We start from the raw sequence: 26,940 nt of genomic DNA, 5'->3' as shown, positions 1-26,940 counted from the left end.
TTATGCTTTAGTTTACCTACAAGCACAGTAATAAAGGATGTGATTGATTATTGTTTGTTTAATTTTATTTAACTCCCCTGTTCCAATGCTTCCTGCTGCTCTAAGTCTTGCTATTAGGTATATCTATAAGAAATCATGAAGTCTGTTTGCTTTTTTATATGAAAATATTTGTTCAGAACCGTGTCATGTGAACACATGATTTTACACGGACCTCTGGGTGCTGATAAAATGTAGGAGTGGTAACCTTAGATTAATTCGAAGGGTTTTGTGGTTTGGCTTTGTTCACTGTTTTCCAAGATTAGAAACAACGGAAAAAGATACTTTTCTTAAGTTCTCTAAAAATCTTGTTTGTATCAGTGGGATTTACGGAGAAAAAAGCTGGTCAAGACGTGGGAATGTCTCACCCAGCATGAGCTTTCAGTCAGTTTGCGCTCTCTGCTGGTAGTCTGGTAAGAACACTTAGACGTACAGGGGCTTCCTTTGTGTGTTTCTATCAGTTTAAATGAAGAGTGATTTAATTACACCTTCCTTGTACTGTCTTATTTGGTGATCCTGGCATACCTCTACTCTGTGAGCCTGCAGCCATAACTGTCACCAGACACGTTTGTGTGGTCCAAGGCACGCTGAGCTATTCCTATGAATTAGTTGTGATCATAGCCGTATTCCATTGCACTTAGAGGGAAGACTAAGGTGGGTTAGTCTTCAGAAAAGATTTGCTATGCAATAACAGTGGCACAGGGAGCTGGCATGAAGTGTTCCAGCTTCAGTTTCCATACCATTGGGTCTCCTTCCTATTTTATTTACATTAGAAAACTTAAAACTGCTTTCTTGTCACGGCATTTGAGCATACAAATACTTGGTTGTTGTCTTCCACTATTTTGCGTGAAAAGGTTGTTCAGTGATATTGAGGAGAAGTATCTGTTCTCAGGTAGCCTTGGTGCTAAAGTGTTTGTTTACGTAGTGTTGTATCCTCTTTTCTTTATAGGACACTTTGTGATTTGGCTGTAGTGCTTCTTAAAGGTCATTGATCAGTGTTACGAAATCTGAGGGTTACTAGAAAGGAAAAAAGCATGCTTGGTTGTGGAGTAAGCAGAAATTGTCTGGTAGGAGTTTCGTCTCATGTTTTTGACTTTGGGATTTTAATGAATACAGTTTTCACAAGCGATTGAGAGATGTGTGCGATTTCTTATTTGGAAATTCTCACAAGAACTGTCTGTCCGTCATGTTTTATAGCTGGAAATGGGGAGTTCTTTCCAGCTTGGTAGTTAAAGTAACTAGCCTTGCTCTAATTACTTAAGCTACTTATATAGTAGTCTCCTTGTTAAGATTGGCCTTGTCTGTTGCGAGGACAGAGAGGTGGGTGTTTATTCTCCAACAAGACACAAGATATTAGAAACAGCTGATAACTGATTTGTCAAAGCCTGTTATCATAGAGGTTGGGCTTCACACCTTGCAGAGTGTCTTTTCTTTGAGTGACTTGTGTTAATTTGGTGTGTAAAATCCCTGCGAGTGCTGGGATAGGAAAATATTTCTGTTTGTATGGGATTTCCTTCTCAAGCATAATGGGAATATGTGCTTAGCACTTCTTGTAGGGCAGAGCACTGGAGACTGCTATAAAATGTGAACTCCAAAACTTTGAGAGTTTTGTTCAGATTTCATGTGCAGATTTACATAACTCCATGATGAAACAGCCTTTGCAAAATGTTTCTACATAATTTTCCTTCTGCTATCATATGAGAGGCCATGTAATATGAACATGCTACTGACAAAGCTTGAATACTGGTGTGTTATTTGCCTGCTCAAGTGAAGACTGCCGTTGGAGCAGTAAGGCAGCTTTAACTGTAGGGGTAGGGTTTTGTCAACTCAGATTATGACGCAATTAATGCATCAAAATTCTTGAGTATGCAGCTGTATGTGAATAGTAATGCAAAGAAAGCTCCTAAAAGCTGTCGTCTGAAGTCATATAGATGTATGTCAATAGCAAAGGCACCTGTTTGTTTTGTTTGGCTGCAGAACATGCGCTGCCCACGCAGCGTTGCTCAGTTGCAGTAAGGAATGGCTGTTTGAGCGAGTCGGTCCCGTGCACCTTGTGGTAGGGCTGGAATGAACCAGTCAATACTGCTAAGTGCTTTCTTTGGTCCTTCCTTTCAGTGAAGGTGTATTTCTTGCTTGGATTTGAGCTTTGTTTTCTGTTGTCGAGCTAGAGTAGCAAACTTACACAGGTACCGGGTTGCTGTTTGTCTGATTGGCAGGCTGGTCCAAATCACGCTTTTTTTGGACCCGACTTGCTCTGGATTAGAGGACAGAAGGATTGCATACATGGAGCTTGCTTGTTCTGCACCTTACTTATGCATGATTGGTTTGGCATTGCAGGTGTTCTAAGTCTTAGGATGATTTGTCTATTTTAGGATATGGTTTAGAGTGTAAGCTCACTAAGTTAAGACTGGTGTAGTCATCTATGTGGAGAAGGTTACGTGTTGATTCTTACATGAGTAGATGAAGTTCTGCTCAGATTTTTATGTGGACAAATTTTAGATAATAAAATGCTGTGTTGATCTGGGGCAAAGCAAAAAGTGAAGTTAAAACAAAAAACCACCAACAAAAACAACCCAACCTGACAATAGCAACTATTCAGCAATAGGATATAGGAAATAGTTCATAGGTCTGGTGAAACTGCTGGCCAGATTAATGTTATACATTCTGTTTTTTATAAGCAGAACAGTTTTTTTCTGCTTGTAGATGGAAGTCACAGCAAAACAGTAGGATTATATTGTCTTATAGTGATGTAAAATATGCAGTTAGTCTTAATGTAAGTGAATGTTTGATCAAAAGGTCTCTTTTCAGCTGATAGTAAATAAAATCTCAACCTTCTATTAAGGTTAGGTCAGATGCATGTTTCAAGTGTTGGGATGGTTGTGAACTGCTTGAAAGAGTCTCTCTCCCTTCATGAAAAAGTGATTTTTCTCTAAGGCACCTTTTGACTTGGAATAATGCCTGTTACTCTTCAAAATGACTCTGAACAGCTGTGCTGTATAGGTGAAGCAAGCAGGATGTGACTGCTTTCTATGCTGTTTATTTTGCACTGTTTGATGTTGTGTGTGGATACAGAATATCACAACTTATCCTTTTTTCCTCTTTATAGGTCCTGCTGGGGACTTGCATCTGGCCTCAATGTGAAATTAAGGTAGAAAAACACATCTACATATGTGTTTGCTATTAGGATTTAGTTTATTCACTGGTCATGCCTGAAGAGTGATGTTCGTCTCTAGACGGCTAACTGCCAGGAAATATAAATGATTGTCCTAGAAGTCAAGCCTCTCTCCTATTTACTGGAGTGAAAATCACCTCCAGATATCGACGGGATATCAACTACAGAAAATGCTTCACGTTATAAGGATGCCAACCACCTAGATTCATGCGCCCTATCTGTACAGTTGTTGTGGATGGTTTGCCATCAGAAAGCTCCTCAAGCTCTTATCCAGGCCCTGTATCTGTTTCTGAAATGTCTCTGCTACATGCTTTGGGTCCAGTGCAGACCTGGCTGGGACAAGAGCTAGAGAAGTGTGGCATTGATGCCATGATTTATACTCGGTATGTCCTCAGTCTTCTGCTGCATGATAGCTATGACTACGACCTGCAGGAACAGGTATTTACATATTTTAGATGTTGTCCAGTGAAAGTGAGTTTTGTATCAGTTATGTTTTGTGTATTATCCTTGGGGATGGCTCAGGTGGTGGGAGGTTGTTGTCTCTCAGTGTGTGGGTGGAAGGAGGGGGTAAGTACTGCTCTGGGATCAAATTCAGGTTGATGTCGTTGGTTTTCTTTATCAGCAATTGCATTAACATTTTAGCATTACTGTAACCTCCATTGGAATTATTAGCTCTGTCATGTTTCATGAACTTAAAACTTCTGGTATTCCTGGTTGTAAGGCTTATTTAATACCGGAACGTTAGGTGAGTTTTGTGAGCTGCGTGTGAAATTGGGCTGCTTCACAGTAGCCTGTAGATTGCCTGTTACTTCCTCTTATGAATTTCATCTCATGCTATTTGCAGTAAAGAATAGAAAGTACTTTTAAAATATCCAAGTATCTAAAATACTTTATTGCACGTATATGGTTCATCTTTTAAAGGAGTGTTAATGCTGAATCCCAATGAAAGGCATGCAAAAGAGCTGTAGAACAGTGAGTTGTGATGCATGGCTGTAATTCAGAAAGGTCAGAGGAAGAGAAGTGAGGCCACATAGCAATTGCAACTGTACTGCCATTCCCATGTGCCATTCTTGCTGCAGATTTTCTGTATTCCAAGAACAATAATCCTAATGAATCCCTTCCAACTCAGGATATGGTGTGAGCTTATCCTTTGCTCCTAATTTCACCTCCTTTTTATAAGTTTCTCTGTATCTTACGGTGTATATCAGAATACTTTTAATAGAGGATTTTTTTAATATAAAATTCAGAGAAGTTCTGGCATTTTCAAGAGGGAGAGAGGGAGAGCACTGTTGTCATGGGCTTTGTGATTAACATGAAAAAAAACAGAAGGAAGAAAGCACTGTCTTTTTTGGTGCCTTGATAGTTCATTTTTTGTTGCAGTTCCTTTGATAATGCTTCACACATTGCAACTGAAATGCTTCAGGATTTTATATCTAGTTTCCTTTTTTTTTCACAACTCCTTCAAGAACAGGGCAGTGGTCAAATACCGCCAATTTCAGAACTCTTAGCAGCCATCACAGTGCATGCTCCCATCGTGTAAAACAGAAAACTCGATGTGCAAAAAGAAAACCACTGTAAGATGTGTTAAGAACGTACCTTAACAGTGAGCTTACTTAGGTCTTGGTCAGACACAAATGGCTGTATTTTAGAAGACAGACAGAATGAAGTTCCACAGCCCATTAAAAAGGAGGGGAAGGACAGAAAGAAGAGGCCAGTGGTACCCAACCAGACTTTGAGAGGCTTTGAAGATAGTCTTGTGACCATGGGGAAAAATGAAGGCTTGCTTCTTTCTAGTCCAATTTGGAGCGTAGTCATAACTGCAAAGTCTCTATTGTGGTAATTTAAAAATGACTGAAGTGCCAGAATCACTTTTCATCAGGCATGACAAGAAGCATTGTAACTGTATTAACGCAAACCTCAAACATTTGATTTCATTTTGATACCTTAACTGGATACTTAAGAATTGATTGAGCTTCAAGGAAAGTCCCTGTTCTTTCCCAAGTTGATTATATGAACCTAACGAGCCAAAGAGAGAATAGTACATGCTGACAGGGTGGCCAGGATGCGTGCCAGCCATACAGGATGTCTTCTGAACAGCATCTGGATTCTGAGCAACTTGGAGGTTTCTTTCCTGCTTCCTTTCTTTTAACAAACTGTTACTGAACTCATTCACTTCGTTTTCAAGTTACTGTTCTTGTATTGTTCAGGTCTTGTGTCCGTTTGGTTTTGTGATGATTCTCTGTAGTGATGGCTGGATGAATTCAATATGAAAAGCACTGCTATTTAATTCCTTTCCTGAATGACTTTAAAACCTGCAAATGTTTCTTTTCTTACATGAGGAATTGAGGAAAGTTATATAATGTGTGCTTGCTTTATTTTATTTTTTGTGTGTGGCTGCATTTTTAAAAATTGGCTTAAGCTGCTCAGAAACAAGAGTTTGTATGCTGAAATGTAGCTTGACTGGTCAGAAGTTTTAACCCAGTTTTGGTGATGAACATGAAGACAAACAAAAGAACCAGAACTAAGCAATGCTGCTTACAGGTAGGCATCAGGGAAGAGCGCAGTGATTAAAATACAGAAATGTCTTTTAGATATTTAACAGTAAAATATCAAGAGATGCTGGACTCCTCTAACTGTGATCTGTTCTTGGGGAAAAACTGATTCTCAGCATCTCAGGATTTTTTTCCCTCACGTGGTTCCTTTGATTCTTGGGGAAATATGACAGAATTTCCAGGGGAGAAAATGCTTTTCAGTAACCAATTTATTCTGATGATTTTTCTTTACTTTTAGAAGTCTCTGCAGGGCACGATAAGCCATTGCTTCATTCCAAAACCACAGCAATGGAGTCTGTTTTGACCTGTTCAAAGGGAATGAAACAGAATGAAGTAGCAGATGTGGCAGGAGTTTGGAACCTGATAGTCCTTGAGGTCCCTTCCAACCCAAACCAATTGGTGATTCTCTGTGATTGGAATCCATTCTAGTGCTGGGGATGGGTGCATGCTGAAGGAGACAAGCTATTTAGGAAATACTAATCTTAGAGATACTTTGTAATCATCCTTATTAAAAGTGCTGTAAACTAAAATTTAGGTAATTATTAGGAGCTTTTTATCTCAAGTTGTTGATGGCATTTTGGGCAGTTCTGAATGCATTTGGAAGCTTCCTTCCGAGCTTCCTTTTTAGTGTTTTTGTGTCATCAACTGTAGCAGAGAAATGGATGCATGAACTCCCAAACTGAGCTTCTATCGGGTACATACAGAAAGATTTGAGGTGTTTTTTGTTGTTTGTTTTGTTTTTTTTTTTAAAAAAAAGCAAAAATCATCGTTAACCTTACTAAGCAACCCCAGCTATTGAAATGCTGTTGTTACTGTGTTAGTGCTTGCTTCTGCTTATATTGACCCATATTTCAACATGATCTGACAGTGTTCATTGAGTAGGTCTTTGGGGTTCAGTTTTGAGTTTAAGCAGGATGTTTCCTTTTGTTCTCTTGGTAATACAAGGTATGTGGTTCTCTTCTTGATTACACTGCTGACTTCTATGCCTTCTGTCACTTGATGGCTTTTCCTCCAGTGTTATCCAGTTCTGCATGGTGAGATTGTTTGATATCTGGATAGGACCTTAGGCACTGTTAAGGCTTTGAGGTGCGTGGTGGTTTGTTGGTTTTGGTTGCTTGCTTGCTTTTGGGTTTTGCTTTTTTTAAACTCATACTTGTTTATTTTACTTTTGTTTTCATGATTACTGCTAATTCCACGGCTTGTCCAATTAGAGTGATTTCTCTGGGGCATCGTTATGTGTGCGCAGATCTAACATCACTGAACGACACGTTGCTGAGATTCTTGATACTGGGTTTTTAAGACTTAGGTTTTCAACAGAGAAATTATAGATGAAAGTAAAGCTGTAACACACTGCAGCCCATTTTTACTGGAACGTTTGCATTTTTTGTTCTGACTCATTGGCTTGAATATAAAAATATTTAGAAAATGCATAAGCAGGTGCGTTTTGCTCGACTGTTTTGGAATCTTGTTTATGAGGAATTGTACAGGGATTCCTTGAGCCTCCAGAGCTGCTGTGGTTATTCATACAGCCAGCTACTGTTACAATTACACACGTGTTATACATATAAGCACTGCTGTAACACCTTATAAATATGCCCACTCTAACTGTTGTAAAAACTAAAAAACCTCTACTGTAGTTCATTTATCGTTGGCATTTGTAGCACATTTCTCATTCAAGCCAGTTACATGTGTGGATACCTGCTACTTCTGGAAAGGAGCCCAAGAGCTTAAGATTTGAATGTTCTTCGGCAGTCCTTCATTCTTAGTGGTTTTGGTCTTTTACTTTTCCTATGAGGAAGTAGAAATTGGTATGGATTTAAAGAATAGAATGTGACGGAAACTTAAATGTTCTGCATCTGAGTGTGTAAGCTTTCATCATTTGCATTTGATTAATGAGTTTTTTTTTTCCTGTTTAGGAGTAAGGCACAAATAAGCTGTAAACCTCATTATGTTATGGGGCAATCTGTACCTCTGGGAAACCCACAGAAATGCTGTTGGGGACAATGTGAGAATTCTGGGGCAGCTTTTTGACTTCAGATGAGACTGACTTTTAGTCAGAGTGCCTTACACTCAGTGTTTCCTGATGTTAAATCAACTTCTGGTTGTAGTTTAAATGCCCATTTAAAGTATATTTGTAAATACCTGTTTTCAAGCTAGTTTGTGATACAGCAAATACTGCATTACAATCATGTGCTCTGTTGGAAGCTTACCGCTTCTCTCTGCATTGCCTTGGGATACATTGTGTGAAACACTATTTCACTGATCTTTATTTGAGCAGTATTAGAATCAGTGTTGTGTGATTTATATACTGCTTGTAAGTGTAGCTGTTTCTGAATGTAACAGGTTCATCTGTTTTTGCCTGCAGATTTTTCTTCATTTTGAAGCAAGCAAACAAACCAACCAACCAAAACGCCAACACGCCAGCAAAAGAACCCCCACCAGCTCAGTGTTGTGCAGGATAAAGGCTCTGTGAGCCTTTGGTCATGCAGCAGGAAGGTCTAAACACATCTGTATGTGTACTTGCTGTACCCAGCGCTGGCTGCTGTTGGTGACTTAATTCTTTTTGCTCATTTCTAGGGCAAGTTGACTGTTTGCCTGACCCTCAAAAGTAAAAATCCCAGTGAAGTTTAAGTAGTTAATTCCAAGATTTAGGAAATATTAAGTAGCTGTTCTATTACAAATCATGCTCTTCTTTGACTAGTGCGAGATGGTCTGTTTTGAAACCTGTGGTAGAGGGTGTCATTCTGGAAGACTTACTATTTATACGCTGATTTGAAATGGTCTTCAAAATAATAGCTCCACTTCTCATGACTGATTGGACTGATTGCAGTTTTTATTCTTGCTTTTTCATCGTCATATACCTAATGTCCCAAAATGTGATTTTTGTTTTTTGTTTGTTTGTTTGTTTTTTTTTAATTATTTTTTTCCTTTGTATAAAGGGAAGAACAGAGTGGGAGAAAAGGCACCTTGGCCACATGTGATAAATGTGAGCTGTCTGCCCTTTGGCTGTATACTCATTACATGTTCTTGGCCCGGTGTTCTGAAAATGGGCTGGGGCTGTTGCTACCCACATACAGGCAGTACTTTAGATACTGCTGGGCTGCAGTATCTGGAGCATTGCTCTTCCTGGCATCCCACAGCAACCCAGCTTTGGGACCTGATGCCTGGGTATGTCTTAGAATGACTGGTGTTTAGCTGTTCAGAGGCCTCTTTGAGGGAGGAGTAAGTTGTGTCTTGATGGATTTACTTTGTTTTAAAGTGAAAATCTCACCCATAACTAAAAGATGTGAAGAGAAAGGAAGATTTGGTCTTCTGTAGTAACCTAAGGCCATATGAAGTTTAGTGCCCTAAACACAGTCTGGATAGTATGCCTGTTCAGCAAAACACGACAGCGTGTGTTCTAATACAGTGGCTCTTGGATCATCCCTAAGAAGTAACTGTGGTTGTGTTACAGCAGGGCTGTAATATTTCCCCCCCGTTGAGAAGTGATTAGATGAGGACTCTTTAAATCACAGTTGTATTAATCTTTTGAAAATAAGTCTTTCATATGCAATTAACTTGGTGAGAAAAACTCTGTTTTCTTCCAGAGCACATTCTCCCACATAGTGCCTCTGAGCAGCCCTAAAGCAGCCTTACGGCTCTCCAGCTCTATCAGCTGAGATCAGTCTGTGAAGGACTGCTGCCCCTTGGTTGTTTGCTGATGCTGAAATCGTTCCAGCTGCGTTCCTTTTACAGTCACTGTCAGTATGAGATCATCCAGCAGGAGCTCCTGGAATAGGTCTGGCTGCTGTAAGGCGGGTTCTCCTGGTGCACTGCCTCTAAAGGACGTGTTCTTTTTTTTTCCTCCCTGGTTACTTGATGTCTCTCTTGTTAATTATGAGGCGATTGCTCTGTTGTGTATTTCTGTCTCGGTGACTTCTTGACAGTGGGTACAGTCGATGTGCCTGGATAGTGCACTTGTATTCTTGATTGTGTTTTAATGATAGGAACTGGAGCTCAGCAGTAGGCTCCTCATAGTCACTGAGTGCACAAGCCGTGCAGGTCCCAGGACAGTCTCCTTCAGCTGTGTTGGCACAAATCCTGTTGGAAAGCGTTTCTTCTCAACAAGGGGTGTTATCAGAACGTTTTCTTTCAGCGTCATGTTTGCAAATTTAAACGTGTGTTTCATGATGTGAAGTATCTTTTTCAAGACATCTGACTTAGCCAGGCTTTTCGGTGCCTGTCTTTTGTGCTGTTCTGCTGAAATTGGCAATAGAGTTAGCACGTTTTCTTTAGCCTCTTGTGAGTATTCAAGGCAATCTTTGAAATATGTATTGTATTGCCTTTTTGTGGCTTTCTAAATGGCATCTAACACTTAGTTACAAGGTGTCTCTCGCTGTCAGCCTAGGAGCATAATGGAATGACTTGTTATCACTACTAATGTATTCTTACAAAGGTTTATATAATGCAAAGCAGAGACAGAAAATCAGGCACTAGGCTGGTTCTTCTCCCCGAGAGTCAGGGTTTGTTAGCTGCCATCTCTGTGCTGATGTAATTGCCCTGTTCTTGATGCTGGGGCTACTGAGACACCTCTTCATGTTCTTTGTGCTGCAGACCATTGCACGATGGTGCGCTCACTGCATGTCTCCAAGCGTAGGTGTGCAGTGTTGTGTGAAATCAGCTGATTATTTGTGATCTTTGCCACACAACTTAATTCCGAGGTTCAAGAGAGCAACCATAACATGCTGTGAAATGATTTCCTCAGACATAATATGTCCTTGTCACACATGAGGACTTTGTAATGACAGTTTCTGTTGAATTTTTGTCTTCCTTTTCTGCCATGTAAGGTATGCAAGTAACGTGATTTCTCTGTAGCAGAGGCCTCGCTACCTGTTCTTTTCTGCATTTACTTTAGTGGGAATACTTTTAACTCAGAGCCTACTCGACAAACCTAGGGTTTCAACAGATGCATCATGTGCATGTTCTCTAGCTCTTGGGAGTGGGTGTGATTAAATTCCTTTTGCTTGATTTCAACCTAGGGTAACTTCTAATTAGCAAACAACACGTAGAATGCTCTTTCAGGTTGGTGGGATTATAAGCAGGAGTTTGTCATTGACAGAAGCTCAGTGTACAGTATTTTATACCCAGATTGATTGGTTTTGATACGTACAGTTCTTCCCTGCCTGCAAATTGTGGGATCATCAGCTCAGTGTCATGAGAACCTTGAAGTCATAGCAGCACATGCTGTGGTCTCTTACACTGTCAGCTGTTCTGCTGCAGTCCAATGTGCAGGATTCTCATCAGGATTCTCATGTTCTACTTAGAGCAGCTGGGAAAGAGCTGAGTGTAGTGGCTGGCTGCTTTACTGTACCAGCAGCTTTTAATGTGGTTTTCTGCTTTTCACAAAAATCCAAGGTGAATTCTTCCACTGCTAAGAGCTGCATTTGGAATTTATCTAATGATAAGGGAAGCTTTTAGGTCTCTTATTTTCTGTGGCCAGCACATCTGACCTGGAGAAAGCTTGTGCTGTTCTTAGAAAGCCTGCTTATCTACTCCTGTCTGTGCAGCTTCTTGCTACGTGTCTTCTGAGGAATGCAAGCTGAGTTTTCATCTTCTGAATTCTTGCATATGCATTAATTCATCACGGGCAGCTGTCAGGAATGCCTGAGCCAGTCCTGGTCCATTGGACCGTTTCCTTTAATGCTAGTGAGATGCAGTCTCTGTTAAACTTTTCACAGAAGCCATTGTGAATAGAAGCACATCTGCAGGGCTCTAAGCTTCCTCTGAAAGGTTCTTTTGCAGACTCAGATTACAGGGAAATATTTTTTTTCCAGGAAGTAACACTTTTTATGCAGTCTACTTCTTGAGGGATCTTAAAGATAAAATAAGCGTGTTAACTGTTGCAGCTTTCCCCTTAATTTCCATTACAAGAACCTCCTACAAGTAGTGAGGATCTGCCCCATTTTTTCTCATTTTCTGCTGGTTTTTTTTCCCCATTTCTTTACCATCCAAATATCTCAGTCAATTTTGGAAATTACTTGAATAAGTTTCTGGAAAAGCTTCTTGCAGTGCACAGCGGTTCATACTTGTCTACCTGACCATTATATTTAGTTATTAATTGTTAAATGAACTTAACTTTGTTGCCAAGAGAAGCCAGGACTGCTGTACCACATAGTTTTTTGTTATGTCAGTTTACATGACCGAGGCTTTATTTTTCTTTTAAAATTCACTATAAACCTTCACCTCCGATATTTCCTTGAAATAAACTGGTCATGGGCTTAGCAGAGAAATTTTATGGACTGTGTGTTGGTATTGAGAAACTCTTCTAGGTCTGTTTGTGGAGAGGCAGCATGAGTGCCTTTGGGGGTCACTGCTGACATGAGATTAGACTGCCTCATAGGTGAAGACTGGCCAATTCTGTACTTTCTTTTAATGAAAGGTTTCGTGGTTTGGAGTGTTTTCATCGCTTCAATATAGGTGATATTACTTCAGGTGATCTGTCTCCTGCTTTGGAGTTGTCTAAGGAAGTAAGGTTTATGCATTTACTGTTCTTTTGTCCACGTGAACATTTCTCAACGTGATTCCGTTTCTCCCGCTGACCTGCCCAGTAATTTGATGACCTACATTGTTTGCATTTGGACTTCTTTGAAAGTTTTCTAAGAAGGTTTCTTCTGCAGTTTGGTAGAGGCTAATGCCCCAGTTTGGAACAAGCAGTTAACACTTAATCTTCAGATATGGCATCTGACAGGAACTTGCCATCCATGTAGCAAACATGCAGCTCCAAACTGTTAGTAGTAAAAATACCTATCCTGAATTCCAGGTGATATCCCCTCCTGCTGAATCTCTGATGTTTGTTTCTTGTTAAAAGGTTGATGCTTGTTTTCTTTTATTTTTCCCCCCATCCTTCCTCTACAAGGGGGAAAATTTTTGCATATGCTGCATAGTCTTACAAGACTCTCCATACCTGAAACATTATGGGAATTCTTTTTCACACCGGAGGTTAGATGGCTTGCTTTGATGGTTTTCTGAGTTAGAATCTGGAAGGGAGAAACCATCTATTTTTGTGGTATTTCAGTAATTGTGATGTTGAATCCTTCCTACTTTTTGTATAAACTTGTTTCTTGAGCTCGCTTGTCAAAGCAGCACTATTTTGTTGGCCAGCAGTAATGTTCAGGAGAGCAAAAAAAGCTAAGCCAGTAAATTGCTTAAATCATGAGTGGTTTGTACTGAAATTAAAATGCTCAAAAAAAAAAGAGGCATGTTTCAAAATTCCCTGATCCAGATTTGTTTTTTAATTGTTTTCTTCTGCCCTGTAAGAGAATTGGATTTCTTGCCTGGAAATCACTTATTATTCAAAATAGGAATATTGGCCAATTATGGTTTGTTATCTGGAAACTTGGTCAGATTTGTATGTAGAATCACAGAATCATAGAATGGTTTATGTTGGAAGGGCCCTGTAAGCTCATCAAGTTCCACCCTCCCTGCTACAGCCAGGTTCTCCATCTAGACCAGATTGCTCACAGCCCCATCCAGCGTGGCCTTGAATGCTTCCATAGGGGGCTCATTCACAGGGTCACTGGGCAGCCTGTTCCAGTGTCTCACCACACTCGCAGTGAATAATTTTTTCCTAATATTTAGCCTAAATGTGCCCTTTTCCAGTTTAAAACCAGTTCCCCTCATCCTGTCACTACATGCCCTTGTAAAAGGTACCTCCCCAGCTTTACTGTAGGCCCCATCAGGTACTAGAAAGCTACTGTAAGGTCTTCTTAGAGCCTTTTCTTCTCCAGGCTGATTAGCCCCAGCTCTCTCAGTGTGTCCTCGCAGAGGAGGTGCTCCAGCCCTCTGATCATCTTTGTGGCCCTCCTCAAGACCTCCTCAAACAACTCCAAGTCCTTCTTGTGCTGGAGACACCAGAACTGGACACAGTGCTCCAGGTGGGAGTCTCACAAAAGCAGAGTAGAGAGGCAGAATCACCTCCCTTGACCTGCTGATCACACTTCTCTTGGTGCAACTCAGGATATGGTTGGCCTTTTGGGCTGCAAGTACGCATTGCTGAGTGTCAGTTGACACTTCCAAGTCCTCCTCAGGGCTCCTCTCAAGCCATTCTTCACCCAGCCTGTATCTGTGCTTGGGAGTGCCCTAGCCCCGATGCAGGAACTTGCACTTGGCCTTGTTGGACTTCATGAGGTTGGCATGAACCCAGCTCTCGAGCCAGTCCAGGTCTCTCTGGATAACATCCCTTCTCTCTAGTATGTCAACTGCTCCACTCAGCTTGGTGTGATCTGCAACCTTGTGGAGGGTGCACTCAATCCCACTGTCTGTGTTGCCTACAAAGATGTTAAACAACACTGGTCCCTGAGGAACGCCACTCATCACCAGATTGATCATCATTTTACTGTATCTAATTTAATCTGTGTTGTGCGCAGAAATAATCTTGAGGAATCTGTTTTTCTGAGTTTACTTGAAGAAAAAAGCATGATTTTTTAAGCATGCTTTTCTGCTGATTTGGTTTCCCCATTTTGGAAGTATGTTTATCATCTTAGTTTTCTGCATGTTCGACTGGCCATGCGGAACTTAAGCTCATTACCTGAGTATGAACTGGGACCCTAAGTCTTCTTTCTGTGTCGTTGAACTTTATACAAGCTTTTATGAAACAAGTAGCTTTATCTTGAGATGAGATTTAACACCGATTTTTGCTATTATATACACCACGAATTTCAAAACAGTTTCCATTTAGTCTTGTTGCAAGGCATTGCAGTTGTTCTCTTTCCTACAGTAGGTATTTCTTCAGCATCTTTACAACAAATGAAATTAAGAAGAATCTCTACTGCAGTTGCTTGCTCAAATTCTTGGGAGCTGTGAAGAGAAGTGGGGGAATGGCTGTTTTTGTGTAGTTGAGCAGCAGAAGCAAGTTAGAAACCTAGTTCTAAAATTTGCATCCCCGTATGAAGCTCGTATTCATTTAAACACTCCAAACGCTGTCAGCAGAATGAGTTTCTGTACTTTGTCACTTGGGGAATCAAAATCCCCACTAAGAATTTACCTAGCAGTTAGTAAAGCAGGACTCTAAAGAATGGATGATGAAATAGCAGGTGTGTGATGTGTCTGCAGTGTCCAGATGGCTTCTGCTTCCAATTGATGTTTATTTATGTTGAGTGGTTGCCCTTCAAAACTGAAGCAGTGATAGCCTCTTTTCAACGTTAGAATTTTATAAGCCAAGTTTTGTTTCTTTTTCTTGTGAGTATTTATATAGACTTTCTAAATCTGCAAGATTGAAGTGATGTTGCTTCTGTGTTCAGTGACCACTGAACAGGATTGTGAAAATTCACAGTTACAGCAGAGCATTGAAGTAGCATTAAAACAAACCTTATGATACGGTCTCTAGTTCTGTTAGGAAGCGATGGTAAATGAACACAGCTCATAGCTGAAGAGAACAGAAGTCCTTAGTGATTCTTTCCATGTGAAGTAAGTAGTTTACTCTGTTTCATGCGCACAGAATGTTTTGTTGAACTGCTTTCTTTCCTGTTTGTCATGAGCTCAATATTTTCCAGCCTAAGGAATAAACTTCTTAATGGGCTTCTCACCACTGGAGAGGGAAAAAAAGAAAGGAAAAAAAAAAGGTGCAAGAGGTTAATTTAAAACATACGAAACTCTTGGATTGTCTTCTTACCAATGTAGTCATCATAAAAACAGAAAGGTGCTCAGCTTGTGCCATCCCCTATGTTAACTTTCTAGAACTTAAGGTATATGTAACATTTGCTTGTTCCTGCCCATTTTACTCGAATTCCTTCTCCTTTGTTTCTTTGTTTCTGTACATTCATAGAATCATAGAATTACCCAGGTTGGAAAAGACCTTGAAGATCATCAAGTCCAACCACAGCCTAACCTAACCATAGTACCCTAACTCTAACAACCTTCTGCTAAATCATATCCCTGAGCACCACATCTAAAATGCTCTTAATCACATCCAGGGACATCGACTCACCTACCTCCCTGGGGAGCCCATTCCAGTACTTAACTACCCTTTCTGTAAAGAAGTTCTTCCTAATATCCAACCTAAATTTGCCCTGACGCAACTTGAGGCCATTTCCCCTCGTCCTGTCACATGTCACTAGTGAGAAGAGACCTGCCCCACTCTCACTGTAAGAACCTTTCAGATACTGGAAGAGAGCGATATGGTCTCCCCTCAGCCTCCTCTTCCCCAGACTAAACAGCCCCAGCTTCCTTATTGATGCAGGCAGGTTCTGTTGTACCACAACAAAAGGATGTTATGTCAGGAATTCATTTCATTAGCTGCTTTATGACTGTGGTATTTGCCTTATTTGCAGAAAGTACAAGGCAGTGATAGATGTGTGGATAAGTGTTGTAATTGTTGTGAGGATTACAGACTTCAGAATTTTATGTGGAATAGCTGTAATTCAGGATACCAGTTTTGTAACATGGTGGAAACTTCAACAGGAAAAAATAATTGAAAACTCAGTTTTCCAATAGTATTTCCTATAAAAATTAAAATGGTGATGTGATGCACTGGCAGCCATTTGTGATTGAAAACCCAGTCTGTGTTCAGAAACAAGTTTTCTGCGTGCTGCCGGGAGGGAGAGAAAGAAGATGCTACCAGGGCTCTGTCCTCTGTTGCTGCATCCTACAGGATGAGTCACTTTGTTCCCAGAGTGCACGAACAAAGTGTTTGCTCTGAAAGGAAGGACGAGATGGTGCTGGACGATAAGTGAATATTCCATCTAGACTCGCTTCCTCCTTTAATAATGGGTGTTTTTATTGCAAAGAGTAAATATTTAAGAATGAAAAATATATGTATTTAAAAAAAAAAAAACAAAAAAAAAAACAGTAGGCAGATATCTTTTGAATTACGTGTGTAGAGAACTGATTGAAATGTTTCATGTCCTTAATGCTCTGCTGACACACACCACTGGCTTATGCAGTGTGTAGAACTGTCCTTGCTGAGGACAGCTGTGATGTGCTAGTGCAAAACTGAGCTGCAGTGTAGGTAAAGCAAAGGATGCTGCTTTATAGCATTTTGGTAACGTTTTTGTAGTGTAGGTATTGCCTTAATCAATTTTTCTGTTCTGGTGCTTCGTAACCCTCTCAAGAAAGAAGTTCTTATGTTTGTGTGGAACTTCCTGTGTTCCAGTTTGTGCCCATTGCCCCTTGTCCTGCACCACTGCTCCATCTGACTCCTGCCCTTTAGATTTTTATAAGCATTAATAAGACTCCCCCCTTGATCTTCTCTTCTCCAGGCTGAATAGTCCCAGGTCTCTCAGCCTTTCCTTGTGTGGGATACATTCCAGGCCCCTCATTGTTTTTGTAGCCCTCTACTGGACTCTCTCCAGTAGTTCTCCTGTCTTTCTTGAACTGAGGGGCCCAGAACTGGACACAGAACAGGACACTCCAGATGTGGCCTTACCAGGGCAGAGTAGAGGAGGAAGACCACCTCCCTCAGCCTGGTGGCCACGCTCTTTTTGTTGCACCTGAGGATACTGTTGGCTTCTTGGCCACAGGGGCACACTGCTGGCTCATGTCCACCCTGACACCCAGGTCCTTCTCCTCAGAGCTCCTTTCCAGCAGATAAAGCCCTACCCTGTACTGATAAGTGCAGTTATTCCTCCCCAGACATAGGACTCTACTCTGTTGTTGAACCTCATAGGGTTCTTCTCTGTCCAACTCTGCAGACTGCCCAGCTCCCTCAGCACAGCCTTCTGCTGTGTCAGCCACTCTTCCCAACATCATACCATCAGCAGACTTGCTGAGGAGGGTGAATTCTATCCCTTCATCTGGGCCATCGATGAAAATGTTGAACAAAGCTGAACCTACATTGATCCCTGCGGAGCACCACACTATAAGCTTACCTGTTACGACAGCCAGCATCAGATACCTTCCTGAAGCCAAGGGGTAGACAACATCTACTGCTCTTCTCTCATCTACCCAGCCAGTCATGAGATTTTCCTGTGTGCTTATATTTTCAATTTGAATAACCTTTTCCTAGTGGATGTGTATTTTTTAGTTGGTAATTTTGCCTGTATGTGGATGAGTAGGACAGGCTTTGGCAGCTGCTGGGGTAGGGAGGTCTTACCAGTCTGTGTGCTTCATGTCAACATCAAAAAGAGCTGCTGAGCTCTGCAGCCTCCTCAGACTTGATGAACAAATGTAAAATCCTGGAAGCTTTTTGTTCTTCAGAAGCAGATACTTTCCTCCAGATGTTGTGATTTAATAAGATTAAAAAAATAAAAAATAAAAACCAGTGAATTGCTCTTTCCTGAGGGACTCAGTTGGATAACAAGTCCAGCAGCTGTTAACATTCTTCCTTCTGAAGGCATGTGGTCATTTTCCACCTTTACACCCTTTTTCTATCTGACTTCTTAGGTGCACAGAGATGATCAGTCTCAACCGACAACTTGTTTTTACTTCATTTTGAAGCTGTGGGGAGTTTGGAGTGGTTTTAAATGAGGTTAGGTCTTAGCCTGAATTTCATTAGGAACAGGTGAGAGATATGTTGAAAACCAGCAGTTTTGTGCATCTCTCTGAAGATGATGTTTGAGACCAGCATACGTTAAATAGCATAATTTTCCTGGTAGTCAAAATATTTCTTTGATCAGATGAGCAAGGAAGTTGTATGTATAGATGTGAACGGACATTGAAAGACAGACACTGCTATCTGTAGTCTTAATGGTGCTCATTGTAAGAACTAGTTGGAGATTTGGGGAACTAACATGAATTGTCTTCTTTAGGTCTATTTTACATAAGCTAAATCCAGACTCCGAACTTCTTGCTCTTTATCCTTATTATTTCAGAGATCAGTGAATCTAATAAATTCCGTAAAATTGTAGCGATGCATTCAACTCTAAGTTGGCCCTAAAATAATCTTTATGGATATGCCTTGCCATTGGAAAATATTGCATTCAAGTGTGAGTGGCCTCCATGTCCAGAGACAAGTCTGTATATTTTTCTGAATGCGAAGTGCAGCCGGCTTCTGTAGCCGTTGGTTTTAATCAAACTAAATTATAATTTGGAAAACAGCAGTTTTTAATAGATGGAATGAATTTGTTATTATTCTAAACAATATGTTGTTTGTAGTCTTATGTTGCTATAGTACTGAATTATTTATGTGTCTTAATACAATTGTGTTTATTTTTTATTGTAGGAGAATGACATCTTCCTGGGCTGGGAAAAAGGAGCTTACAAAAAATGGGGAAAGAGTAAGAAAAAGTGTTCAGATCTAACATTAGAGGAAATGAAAAAACAGGCTGCTGTCCAGTGTCTTCGCTCTGCTTCTGATGAAGTAAGTTCAGATTATTTCATAGATTCTTAAGACTTTACACCCTACTTTGAGTTAGCCATCGCAAGCTACAGATATCTTATCTGCTCTGTGCCTTCTTGAAACGCAGTATCCCCAGGAGTTCTGAGTGTTCGTGTTTTCCTTTGAGAAATTATGAAACCTTTGTTTGGCAGCAGGATTTCACAGAAGAATTCTACACTATTTGCAGTGTTACATTTTCTTTCCTTTCTGCAAGCCCTTACCTATTACTGTCATGGACAATTGCAGTGCACCAGTTTGTGTTGAAATTGCCCCAGAGCTTTTCATAAGGTTATTTGTTAAAATTCTAAGTTTACTTTGTGGTGGAGCCTGTGTGAGCAGCAAGGAGCAGAATGTTTGGGTAGAAGGTCGTCTTGCTGTGTGCCCGGTGCAATTTCTGCAATCCAGAATTGCTAAATAAGTAGCAAATGTTCGTTTTCAAGATCACATTGTTAAGTGGAAGTGGAGTGGAAGCCTGATGACTGGAGACGGTGAAGAGAGGTGAAGGCAACACAGTTGAAGGAAGGATACCCAGTACAGTAGAAACCGTGTTGCTCAGTAGGAAAGTGGACAAAAGGAGATAGTATAGAATGAAATATTAACATAAAATTCTGTAGCACAGATCAGTGGAAGCTCTTAAGAGAGATTTTTCAGATTTTTCAGATTTTTCTGATCTCTGTTGATATCAGGAAGTCTAATTGCAGAACTACAAATGCTTACATTTCTCTCAACAGTAAGAGAAATTCTTTCCCTGCTTTTCAGCCTGGTTATGTTATTGCTCTATACAACTTCCTGGTCACAGTTTGTAATTGCCCAAGTATTTGTGTGGTGTGGTCAGGAAAGTGAATTAGTATTCTGAGATGAACTTAGTCTGGGTGGAAGAAATGTAAACCTAAAGCTGTCTGGTCTGATTCATATGGAGACTTTCCCCAGCAAGAGTGGGGAAGGTATGTGGCTAAAAATAATGAATATTGATGGTATTGATTTGTGTGATTATTACCTCTGCCACTGATTTCAGAAGCATTCTTGTCATTTACTGTCTTATTGTATACGAAGCTGCTTGAGTATTTATCCAGTTACTAAAATGTTCACTGACTAACTGGGAAGTTTTGTGAACTCCTATTTTCCTGTTACTTACAATCTGAACAGAGATGGAAAGTATAATTTTGATGGTAATTTGCTGTGCTCTCATAGCTGCAGAACATTGAAGTCAGCACTCTGACTATTGTGTTAATGTAAATAGGAAGTATGAAGAAATAGTCTCAAGAAATGTTGCTTTTCTGGTAGTATGGCAGTCTTTATATACTCATGAACAACAAAAGCTAATAATCTGCATGCACTGCAGGGATACCAATAATTGACTTCTAGCATTAAGAATGATTCTCTTTACGCATCATCACAAATGAAAATGAAGGATCATCACTTAGCTAAATCTACATTGAGAAAATGAGTTGAAAAGAGAAAGGAGTGAGATAAATTTATTACTAATCCCTGGCCTGCCTTCACTTGAAAGTTTGTATCATCTTAAACAGATGAAGAAGGGAAGAAGCCCTTCAACTGGAGTTTTAAAGGAATGAAAAGATGTGTGGTCTGGAAATCCAAACAAGTAACTTTCCTGCCACCTTGTAAGATTTTACTGTTCAGCAAGAAGCCGTAATCTATAAATTGCAGTCTGTGTTTTGTCAGGGCTGTTTTGACTTCCGTTGCTTGTCTGGGCAGTTGAGCTCGCTCATTTGTTGTCTTTAACAAAACTGCAGGATATGTTATTTTTTGTCATATTTTCATACAGAATGGAACCTTTCAACCTTTCTCAAGGTTTGAACCCTGTTGCTTAATGCTGTTCTGTAGGCAGTGCAGATAGATTTGCATTGTACAAGAGAATCATAGAATCATAGAATCATAGAATTATCCAGGTTGGAAAAGACCTTGAAGATCATCAAGTCCAACCGCAGCCTAACCAGTACCCCATCTCTAAAAAAAAAAACAAAACTACTCTGCTAAATCATATCCCTGAGTACCACATCCAAACGGCTCTTAAACACATCCAGGGATGGCGATTCAACCACCTCCCTGGGGAGCCTATTCCGTTTTTGTTTGAATGCAAGAGTGGGGTGAGGGAGGTGATCCTGCTTAGATATGAGTGCAATTAAAAAAGAAAAAAAGACTTGCTTGAAAAGCAGAAACATGTTCTATGTTGGCTGGTGCCTCTGTGTATCTCTGTGTGCTAATGTGACAGCACACTTAGTATTACGACATTGTTTCAGTGCACAAGCAATACCATTTCTCTTGAGTCCTGGTGGCTGCTTTGTGCAGTGTTTGTTATTTCTTCTCTCCAAGAAGATGAAAGTACTTAGCAGTGTGTGTGAGAAGTCTCAAGCTATTTAAGGAAGTAACTAACATGTTATAATTTTGTTCCATCTGTCACCCTGGGGTGGACTTTGGGATTTTATGTGCGTTGAAACTGAGATAATTTGTCTGTTAGATTTCAGCTTGACTCACAATACTTATTTTGGGTGACCAACATTACGAGCAAAAATTCAGGTACCTTAGCTCTGATCTTCATGTTTGATTATTTAAACTAGTAATGTGTTGAAACATTGCTGCTGATACATCTCTTCCTTTCACAAATAATTGATGGCCTGCAATTTGGGTGTCCATTTAAAGAAGATGCTGTCTGGTGCAGAGTCTGGGAAGAGGAAATCATAAAATAAATGAAGTGAAAATTGGCTTGGTGAAAGTAAACTCTTTTGTTTCACAGTTGAAATAATGTTTTTTGAAAGCTTGTCTTTCATGGGCTTCTGTTTTCATGGTATTCATTCTTGGGGAGCGTTTGGCTTGGTAGCTTAGCTTTCTTACTGTTAGAATTCAGTATTGCCTCATTAAAAACAAAGCCAACAAGCACCCAATGTGCATTAGCCTGAGAAAGAAATCCAGGATTCTGGTTATAACTTTATGGTGCATAAAACAAGCATTGGAGTTGTAGAATCTGCAGTGTGGTGTTTCTTTCTGAAGTGCTTTCCAAGTTACACAGTGTGTGACAAGTCAGGGAGGCTGACTGTGGCATCACTGTGTCTCCCGGTGGCCAGTCATGTTGTAGATTAAGTACTTTCATTTGTGGGGGAAGACCTGATTTGACAGAAGGATGCAAACAGTTTACATCTGTGTGTTCTGAGGATGGTATTTTCTGTGTGACAAACATTTTGATGTCTCAAGTTGTCATTATTTGTTTCTTTGGCTGCAGATGCCCCTGATGCAATTAGAGGCAGTTAAGTACATCACAGCTCACCACAGAATGAAGACAGAAAGATGGTGAGAAGGAGTAAGACAAGTATTTCAGTAGAGTTATCACTTGTTACTCTATCTGTAGTTCTGAAGCTTATCTTTTCCAGGATGCTCGGAGTATAAAAAGCAGGTCAAAAAGAAGCGGTGCATTGTTCAAATTCTAAAACACTCTTTAGTTACTGGCCTTGTATGCAGCTTTTGTTTTCTTATCCTGCTGAAACATAGGAGTAATTTTGACTTGTTGGTTTGCAGTTAGCTGGCAAAGTAACGGTATCTGTTCTGATTAAACATTGGGTTGGGGGAAAAAAACACACCAAGAAACTGGTAGGACTAGAGAACATTTATGGAAAATTCCTTATTTTTAGCAAAGACATCTCAAAAATACTGTCTCAAATGTTAAATAAAAACAGCAGTTTCTGATGTTATTTAAAGACTTTTTATTCTGTCTGGTATGCCTAAAAGGTCAGTTTGTTCAGGTATAGTTTGAGTTACTTTAATACTTCTGGTCCTCCTAACTCTGAAAGGTGGTAAATCATTCTAGATTTGACAAATGAAACTTAGCGCATTCTGTCCTGTTACTGCTATCTTTGATGTCCCGAAGCTTTGGCAAAAACGATCAATGTAAGATTGCAGAAATCCATCCATGCTGAATTTTTGCAGGGTGGGAACTGTCTTAGTGAGAATGGAAGTGTAGGTTGTTTCTTGGGAATTGATGCGTATGACTTTTCAGTCAGTACATTTCGTACTCATAATATTGATATCACTTCTGTTGCATGGCTGTTCATCACAAATCCAAGCCAGTTACCTTTTAACTGACTAGATTTCTGCCGAAGGCTGATTTGCTCAGTAGAGTGAGCAGAGTTCAGCCGTGTTCCCGTATCATACAGCTCTCTCACTGAATGCTTGTAGTGTTGCCTGTGAAATTCTGCCCCAAGATGGCACTAGAGTTTTAATCCATGTAGTCCATGGCTCTGTTCTTCTTAATGATTTGGGGACACTTTAAAGTGTGGGCACGGTGCTGTTTGGGGTATTGGATCTGCTTGCTTTGAATTATGAGAGAGAAATATGACCTTTCTGCTATCTGCATTATCAGCACTTAGAAGACCAAATCACCTGTTAGACAAAGTTATACCTGGTTGGGATTTTTTGTGTTGTTTTTCCCCCTTGTTTGTATTTAAGTCTGAATTTTCTTTCTTTTTAAATGCTGATGTGCAGAATGTTAATTGTTCTTCCCCTTGTGTCCTAGCTAGCCCAGTGGTCGGCATTTCTCTGTGTTTGAGAAGGATGGTTGTTGGGGTTCTTTTCTGGGTTCTTCTCAACATCAGAGAAAATAATCTTCCTCTTGGGTAACGTCACTGGCCTTCTGCAAAGGCTTATAATGTCTATCTTTAGAACACATGGTATTATTTATGAAAGGGATTTAAAATCGGTCATCCTGTTAAGAAGAATTTTAGATTAATAGTTTTTAAAAATGAAACTGAGCTTCTTCTGTGAGAAAGCACCGTAGGACTTTATTTCCGACCAGTCATTGTTTTTCTGGGATAATTTAATGTGAATTGGGAATTTGTATTGGTTCTGCATTACCAAATCCATTGGCTTCTAAACATTCCTTCTTTTTTTTCCTCCCTCCTTTCATTATGCATTATTGTGGATTTGGCAAACTGTATTAATCCATATTTTATAATTTCAGCTACCGTATTAATATTTGCAGTAAATTTGTCTTGCTGAAGTAACTCTCAGAGTAAATTAATTACAGTAAATCAATTCCTTTTTCCTTATGATTTTTGCAGTCCAGGAGGTGTTATTGGTAGCATGCCTTCAGCTCTGACAGATGTTAAGGCTGCTACCCCAGGTGCAGTAGTTACTCACGTGGAAGCTGGTAGACGTCTCAATTATTGAAACTCTTATGCCAGTTTTCTTGATACAGAAGAAGTATACGTTGAACAGGAGGTTCTTCATGGAAGCTTTGTCTGTGCAGAAGTTACTTCATAATGTTTGTTTGGGCATGAAAATTTTCTCAGTTTACATTGAGTCAATGAAAGGATACAAGTGCTTAACCTTGTGTTTCTTCTGTTTGAATCTTTCCCATAGTATTTGTTGTGAAGGCTGAAAGGAGGCTTGTTTGGTGTGTTTGAAAGTTATTTCATCTGGCAGATGCTGCCTGTGATAATGGGAGCAGGATGGGGCATCACAGCTCTTTCACCTGCAGCTTCTCTCTAAGTATGTGACAGGAAGGAGTTAGCACAGGTCTGGAAGATAAAATGCTCTTCCAGGTACTCTGCCTGGAAGATTCTGTCTTAAGCAGAAGCAGACTTCAGCAGATACTGCAGAGTCTCCACCTACTGCAAGTGTCCCTTCTGCTTTTTGCTCTGTGCAGAAGGGCACTTTTGCATGACTGGAGGAAACTTGCTTTTAAAAATGTCTCCTATTTCATTGATGATGCAGATTAGAATATTTCAGCATCTGTAAGCTGACATACTGTAATTAAGTGAATTCCCTAAGCAGCTCTGCTTACAAGAACACCAAATCTATTGTGGCTTTGAAGTCGGTGTGTTTGTTTACTAGCAATTAATAATAATCAAGAAAAACTTTTTTTAGAGGCAAATGATTCTTTCTCAGGGGGGATAAAATTTATCTCAGTGTTATTTTAGAGTTAAACATCTACAGTAGCTTGAATGTAGTCACTATATAATGAATTGAAATAATAGGGGCCAGTTCAGCTGCTCTAATAACATAAATTTGGGGATGCTGCATTCATTTTAACTTAGTTTGAACTGGTAGTTGAATTCTTATCTGTAATGACTAAATAATACATGCTGTGATTTCTGTTTCAGAATACGGTATGTGAAGTGATGAATAATAGTTCTGAATCTTAAGCCTGATTCTAGATAAGTGATTTATTTTTCTCATTGCTGCCGTAGTGCAAAAGACAAGATAAAGAGAGTTGCAAGAAAGCCTTTTATTTCCTTGTTGGAGAGCGAGGATCAAGTACTCACGAGCCCCAAATGAAGCTTATTTGGTGGGGTTGTTGTGTTTTTCACTGGTCCAACATTGTAAAGATGTTTATTACTCAAATGTTATTTGTGCTTGTGCGAGGCAGCACTGAATTGGCCAGATTCATTCCATCTTTCTGCTCTTGTCCTTCAAGACACTTTTCCCTTGTTTTTCACGTGTTTTGATTTTAGACTTTGCAGAACTGTGCTGTACAGTGCTCAGCTGATTTTGGGTACCACATTACAGGACCATCCTGCTTCCCCACACAGGTGTATTGTTGTGAAGAATGAATAAAGCAGATGCAGGACTCTGAGCACAAATGAAAGGAATGCATATGACAGGCATTGTGGAGGCAGTGGGGACATTTGATTTTGGTTCCCACTTCTTGTTCAGAGCACTTTAGACCATAGATAGGCAAGTAAATCTGCTCTCATCCTGCTAGCAGTCTGAGGTGCTTCTTACGGTTCCTTTGTATTGAATATCCATTTAAGAAAGACGTGTTGGTAACTTTCTTTTTTCAGACTTGGACAAAATGACCATCTCAGACTTGTATAGCTGTGCCTGGTGTGTTGTATCAGGATTTGAGAAAATGGAAACCTGGACATTACCCAGTTCTCTTCATTCTACAAAACAGGGGACTAGATGTGTGACTGCAGTGAATCCCGTTTTGTGCCTTATTCAGTTCACGTGGCTTAACAGCTGATTCATATGGAATAGCTGCCTAATCCTTCACTTGGTGACAGGCTGCGTGCCAAGAAAACAGTCCTGGTACACTGGGATCAAAGGACAGTGTCTGTCTGGAGGGGCTGATGGCCTGTCATAAGAATGATTTGAGACTATGAATCTACGGATTAACCTTAATTTAAGGACTGTTTGAACTTGTGTTCTGTGGGAGAAGCGTCAGTATTCCGCTTGGGGGGGTCTGAGCAGGTGATCTCCACAGGTCCTTTCCAACCCTGTGCAGTTCTGTGGAACTGAAATATGGAAATAGGTAAGTAAAGTGAGGACTTGCTTCAAAAGTGTAAGTTAGACAGATCTCCAGACACCTAGGAGGAAATGAGTGGCTGGTTTGGTTACTGAGGAAAACTGAAATACAAAGCTTCGGTCTTTTGAGAAAGCCTCAAGGTGAACAAGGAACTTCCCTCATACCTTGCAGCCCTCAAGTAGTGCGCCATGTTCAATGCATTTGGAGCACACAGTGCAGAACTTCTAGAGGAAGGTATTAACTTCTTAGGCCAGAAGGGGGGGCAGAAGAAATTGTAACATTACAATCTTTGTCTCTTCCGTTTTATAATCAGTTTTTCTATTTCTGCAGTCATATTATAGTACATCAGGTTTGGAAAGCTCATTCTAAATACTGGATACTACAACTCTTTTTTCCTGCAATGTGTTTTCTTATTCTCTGCCCAAAATTTTGAGGTACTGATTTTGCATAGATTTGCAGCTCAGTGTACACGTTTGCACGGCATGTTGGGATCGCAGTATGCAAGTCATACCTTGATGTCACTGCTGGAATATGGAAAGGGCTGCAGAAAAAGCAAAAATTTGCTAACCTGTGCTATCTTTGGTTCCATAGAACAGATGACATGAAATCATTGTGACCAGTTGTGCTCAAA

The 26,940-nt window shown here is 40.1% G+C and overlaps 1 protein-coding gene across 2 annotated transcripts in view; it reads left to right on the top strand.

Moving 5' to 3' along the window:
* The window catches only part of KIAA0232 (KIAA0232 ortholog), a 59,867-nt gene that overhangs the window by 12,007 nt on the left and 20,920 nt on the right, over window positions 1–26,940 (top strand). For both annotated transcript variants that reach the window (XM_072334566.1, XM_072334565.1), the window contains exons 2-3: window positions 3,143–3,646; window positions 18,896–19,033. In XM_072334566.1, the coding sequence (XP_072190667.1) occupies window positions 3,416–3,646; window positions 18,896–19,033 (369 nt within the window). In that variant the 5' untranslated portion in view covers window positions 3,143–3,415. The remainder of the gene's footprint in view (window positions 1–3,142; window positions 3,647–18,895; window positions 19,034–26,940) is intronic.

The sequence above is a fragment of the Excalfactoria chinensis genome, chromosome 4 (assembly GCF_039878825.1).
Source record: "Excalfactoria chinensis isolate bCotChi1 chromosome 4, bCotChi1.hap2, whole genome shotgun sequence".
Taxonomy (NCBI): Eukaryota; Metazoa; Chordata; class Aves; order Galliformes; family Phasianidae; genus Excalfactoria; species Excalfactoria chinensis.
The sequence above is the reverse complement of the archived record's forward strand: the minus strand, read 5'-3'. Positions and strand labels throughout refer to the sequence as shown.